The sequence below is a fragment of the Sinocyclocheilus grahami genome, unplaced genomic scaffold (assembly GCF_001515645.1).
Source record: "Sinocyclocheilus grahami isolate Dianchi unplaced genomic scaffold, SAMN03320097.WGS_v1.1 scaffold2089.1, whole genome shotgun sequence".
NCBI classification, from domain to species: domain Eukaryota; kingdom Metazoa; phylum Chordata; class Actinopteri; order Cypriniformes; family Cyprinidae; genus Sinocyclocheilus; species Sinocyclocheilus grahami.
Genome location: NW_015507268.1, coordinates 64240 through 69772, shown reverse-complemented (window position 1 = coordinate 69772; position 5533 = coordinate 64240). Strand labels below are relative to the sequence as shown.

The following is a 5533-nucleotide window of genomic DNA, read 5'->3' as shown; positions in this document are numbered from 1 at the left end:
TAGAAGTACAAAATTAGTGCGTGAAAATAGTGCACTTTAAGTATTGTGGAAGTGCACTTGTTTTTCACCTGGGATCTTGAGAAAAAGTCAGAAAAACAAGAAATGTCAGAACTGTGAGATGCAAACTTCAAATTACAAGAAAAAAAATTGCAAGATGTAAACAAAATTATAGAAAAGAAATCAGAATTGTGAGAACTCAGAATAACTCAGAATTATGAGGAAAAAAATTAGAATTGCAAGAATTGCTCAAAGTCACGAGAAAAGTCAATTGCAAGACGTAAACTCATAATTATGAAAAAGGCAGAATTGTGAGATGTAAATGCATTTATTACAGCTCAAATAATAGTACAAAAGCATATATACAACACTCAAATGGAGTCGAAACAAGAGGTTTAACTGCAGTAAGGCCACACACAGAGAAACGACGTGCCTGCAGCTGAACTGGGTTACTCTGGCCTTCACAAGCCGTTCAGTCCTCTGAGCTGGTGTGAGTGCGGCGCTGGCAGTGCTAGTCTGGGCACAAACGGCCAGGTATGGTCAGATTTACTCATGCATAATGTGTGTAACGGATCGCCAGAATAACCCAGCAGACAATAAAAGACTAGCATGTGAATGAAGCCTCAGGAAACCCAAGCTCAGACATGACCACACAGCTTGTCTAATTAACTCCAATCATAACAGTTTATTAAAGCTGAACACAAATGACATTTTGGCCCTGTGAAATCAGTTTTATTTACTTTCAATTTTATGATTTTCTATTTTCCAGGATTCCATTTTAGTTTAAATTAGATTTTAGTAATAATAAAGTAGTGCTTAAAAAGCACGTCTAATTCCTTGAAATTTAATAAGCAATAATAATACAATTTATTATAAGTTTAACAAAAATGTTATTTATTCTTCTCAGTCCCAAATTTAGTTTTCCTTTATAATTATCCGAGTCCATTTGAATGGCTTACTTACATTTTTGTAATAACATTTTAACAGTCTAATAACGCATTAACATATTTACACAATAGTGCCCTATGAAAGCTATTATTTTGATTTATGATTTAATGCAAATTTATTATTGATGGCGAGCAAATAACGGCATAAAACCTTTACTTTTTTAAAAGAATAATTAAATTGTCAATGTTTCATCCCTCCAGCTGATGACGCTTTAAAAGACTAATTAAATGATCAAAAATAGTTTTTCACTTCTGGCTTCAAAACACAGGTCTGATAAAAATGGTGCGATGCTCCTTTAAAAGTGTTAATAAACTCTTCTTACTTTAAGAAGCTCATTGTACAGTGGTCATAACTGCTCGGTGTTCTCAACAGTCATTGGTCGGCGAGGCTGTGGGTCCTGCGCAGTGATTGGCTGAGCCGCTCAATAAGGCACTGAGTGAGACGTTACAGTCGGAAGTCCTCAGGAATACACAGTGTGTTAGGTGGGGTGTCCGGACAGAAAGCCCGTCTGGTGTGTGCTGGAGAAGATGGACATGAAGCGCTCGTCGTCGATGGAGCTGAGCACCTCCAGGTCGTCCAGGACAGTCGCGCTCTCGCTCTGGAGGAGGCTGGGAGGGAAGGACGTCCAGGCGGAGCCGCTCTGGCCCAGCAGCGCCTGGAACTCCTCGGTGTTGATGCTGTCCACGTCGGAGCAGCTGGGGAAGGCGTCCTGCGGGGCGCTCGGGGGCTCCGCCGGGATGAAGCTGCTCGGGGGGAAGTCCTGCAGGTCCGACAGGTTCACCGTGGAGAAGACCGGAGGGACCGGAGGCTTGGGCTGGGAGTCCACCGTCACACTCTGCAGGAGCTTCCACGGGTCGCCGCTGCAGCTGGAGCTCGGCAGATCCAGTCTGAGCGGACTCTGAGCGAACAGCTGCCCCGGGCCAGGAGTGAAGAAGGAGGACACACCTGCAGACGCCGCTGAAACACACAGAGACGCGCTTTACACGCTACAGCTGCAGCACTACACCAGTCACGAGATACAACTGTGAGAATCTGGAATCTGAGGGTGCAAAAAAATCTAAATATTGAGAAAATCATCTTTAAAGTTGTTCAAATGAAGTTCTCAGCAATGCATATTACTAATCAAACATTAAGTTTTGATATATTTACAGTAGGAAATCTACAAAATATCTAATGTAGCACAGTTTTCACAAAAATATAGTTCAGCACAAACCTTCTTTTTAACCAAGTGACGGGTGGAAATTATTTTCTGTGTCATCAACATTATGCCACAAATGCTGTTGGAAATAACCCAGTTCTGTGACTTATCAAGTCAATTCATTAATATAGTGCTTTTCACAATCAGCTTTACAGAAGAAAAAAAAGATGTTAAAGGAATAGTTCACCCCAAAAACAAAATGTGCTCACCTTCAGATCATCTGAGATCAGGATGAGTTTGTTTCTTCATCAGGTTTGTAGAAATGTAGCACTGCATCAGTGTCTCAGCAATGGATGCTCTGCAGTGAATGGGTGCCGTCAGAATGAGAGTCCAAACGATGCTGGATTAGTTTCAGCTTTAGTCTTCTCCAGATATTAACTGATGGACTGGAGTGCTGTGGATTATTGTGATGTTTTTATCAGCTGTTTGGACTCTCATTCTGACGGCACCCATTCACTGCAGAGCATCCATTGCTGAGACACTGATGCAGTGCTGCATTTCTACAAACCTGATGAAGAAACAAACCCATCCTGATCTCTGATGATCTGAGGGTGAGCACATTTCCAGCACATGCTCATTTTTAACTATTTCTGTAACTCCTAATCATCCACATGAATCAGTTTAGATCTGGTTAACTGGTCACCTGCTGGGAGGCTGCTGGCGGCTGTGGGTTTAGAGATGCCTAGTGTTCGTTTAGCTGTACTAAACGGCCGTCTGTCTGCAGGCATGGAGGATCCTGCACATAAAGCACACACACTGATTATTACCCAGAGCTCTGTGTGTTCAGTAGCAAGTTGAGCTGACACACACACACTCTCTCACACACACACTCTCTCTCTCTCACACACACACACACACACACTCTCTCTCACACACACACACACACACACACACACTCTCTCTCACACACACACACACCTGTGATGATGCTGCTCAGTTTGAGGTTCTGCAGCATCCCCTCTGTTCTCTTGCGCTTCTCCATCAGATGGTGCTCATCTGCACAGAACAAACAATATATCGGATCACGACTCTTTTCAGAAATATCACGATTCACGGTTTCATCACCATTCTTTGTCATGTTGGTTTACTGTTATGCAACTTGTCTGAGCAGTACAGCCAAACTAATTTCCCTGTTATAAAGACAAAGCCTTTCAAGGTAACAAAATATTAAAAAAATTTAAAAAGGCAGATATTTACGTCAAAGTGAAGGCGAAGATAAAAAAATATTTGTCATTTTTATATCTTTGTTATTAAAAAATAAGGACAAATATACACATTACAACTAGGGCTGGACGATATGGCCAAAATGTATATCACGATATACAGGTATTTCTTAATTTCGGTCGATACGATATAATTCCGATATCGATATGAACACTATTAAAAAAGCCTAATAAAAACGTCCAAGAACGGCCACAACAGATGTCTGTTCCTACAAACTTATGAAAAATTAATTTGCCAACTCTATGAAACCTACTCCTATAAAACTATATAATATTTTAGGAAAAAATGGCGCAAATAAATAAATGTTCACCTTTTATTGGTATTTAGCCTTCATACAAACAAGAAATGTGAAATCACTGTCAAATAAATCTCAGACTCTACTGATTAATATTAAATGTTTTTACTTCAAACTATAGGCTAACATACCAGTCAAAAGTTATTGAACAGTAAGATTTTTCATGTTTCTTAAAGAATTCTCTTCTGCTCACCAACCTGCTGTCACGAATCCGGTCCATGAACTTCCGTCTGCTGGCCATCAGAGGTCACCCTTCCCATTTTCATTGACTCTCGCACTCACACTGTTGCATATCATCCCGGACTACATATCCCATCATCCACAGCACTGATTGCACACAGCTGGTTCACTAATTGCACACAACACTGATTGCACCCAGCTGTTTCATATCACTCCCTCACTGTTTAACACTCACTCTGATCCCTTCCCTCGGCCGAGTATTGTTTAGTGCCTACCATTTGATAGCTACTCTACAGAGCCCCGTTAGCCTCCTAGCCTAGTTTTGCCTTGCCTGTTTTCTCAGTTTTGATCTTCGCCTGTTTTTCTGGATTTCTCCCTTTAGTCTCGCCCCTTTTGATTCTGTTTGCTGTTCATCGACCTACGCTAGCCCTAGGATTATTCTTGTGTCTTGCCCGCCATATACCTGTTTGCCACTGTTTGACCCTGCCTGTGTTTCTGACCTCTCTGCTCAATAAAGCTTTGCATATGGATCCGCATGTCTCACGTCTCGTCAGCCCCGTAACAGAATACTCGGCCACACAAGGATCCAGCGGCTTTTCAAGTGGACATTGGCCAGGTATGGACACTGCAAGGCTGTTGTTAGCCCTCGAGCAGGGCACATGCTCGCTTGAGACTTACATTCAAGAATATCTGGACATTGCTTATTACTCTGATTTCCCGGATTATGTGTTGATAGACTTTTTCTATGAGGGCATTAATCAGCCACTAAAATCTAAACTCATTCTCGAGGGTCCGCGTTCATCACTGAGTTGTTTTTTGGACTTTGCGTTATTGACTGTAGGCTCTCGATTCACTGAGGGTATCGCGGAGGAACGCAACCCCACATTCACTTCTGTAATGGCCCCGCACTAGATTGCGTTCACAAAATGGCGGTGACCGAGGAGCCTGATCACAAAATGGCGGACACAACAGCGCCCCGTCAAGTCACATTTGATCTTCTTGAGTCGAGTCTAATCACAGTTGATCATCACGAGTCAAATCTTCTGTGAGGGCATTAATCAGCCACTAAAATCTAAACTCATTCTCGAGGGTCCGCGTTCATCACTGAGTTGTTTTTTGGACTTTGCGTTATTGACTGTAGGCTCTCGATTCACTGAGGGTATCGCGGAGGAACGCAACCCCACATTCACTTCTGTAATGGCCCCGCACTAGATTGCGTTCACAAAATGGCGGTGACCGAGGAGCCTGATCACAAAATGGCGGACACAACAGCGCCCCGTCAAGTCACATTTGATCTTCTTGAGTCGAGTCTAATCACAGTTGATCATCACGAGTCAAATCAAGTCACAGTTTATGATCATGAGTCAAGTCTAGTCACAGCTGATCGTCCTGAGTCGAGTCTAGTCACAGTTGATCGTCATGGGGCAAATCAAGTCACAGTTTATGATCATGAGTCTAGTTAAGTCACAGCTGATAGTTATGAGTCAAGTCAAGTCGCAGCTGATTGTCATGGGTCAAGTCACAGCTGATAGTTATGAGTCAAATCAAGCCACAGTTTATGATCATGAGTCAAGTCAAGTCACAGCTGTTCTTCGTGGGTCAAGTCACAGTTCATTATTATGAGTCTAGTCTAGTCACCGCTGATCTTCCTGAGTCAAGTCTAGTCACAGCTGATCTTCATGAGTCAAGTC

General features: G+C 42.4%; 1 protein-coding gene across 2 annotated transcripts in view; it reads right to left on the bottom strand.

Moving 5' to 3' along the window:
• Nucleotides 1–1107: 1107 nt before the first annotated feature.
• The window catches only part of rela (v-rel avian reticuloendotheliosis viral oncogene homolog A), a 25320-nt gene continuing 20894 nt past the window's right edge, over nucleotides 1108–5533 (bottom strand). For both annotated transcript variants that reach the window (XM_016260482.1, XM_016260481.1), the window contains exons 9-11: nucleotides 3062–3139; nucleotides 2787–2879; nucleotides 1108–1902 (exon numbers count right to left, since the gene is read on the bottom strand). In XM_016260482.1, the coding sequence (XP_016115968.1) occupies nucleotides 1424–1902; nucleotides 2787–2879; nucleotides 3062–3139 (650 nt within the window). In that variant the 3' untranslated portion in view covers nucleotides 1108–1423. The remainder of the gene's footprint in view (nucleotides 1903–2786; nucleotides 2880–3061; nucleotides 3140–5533) is intronic.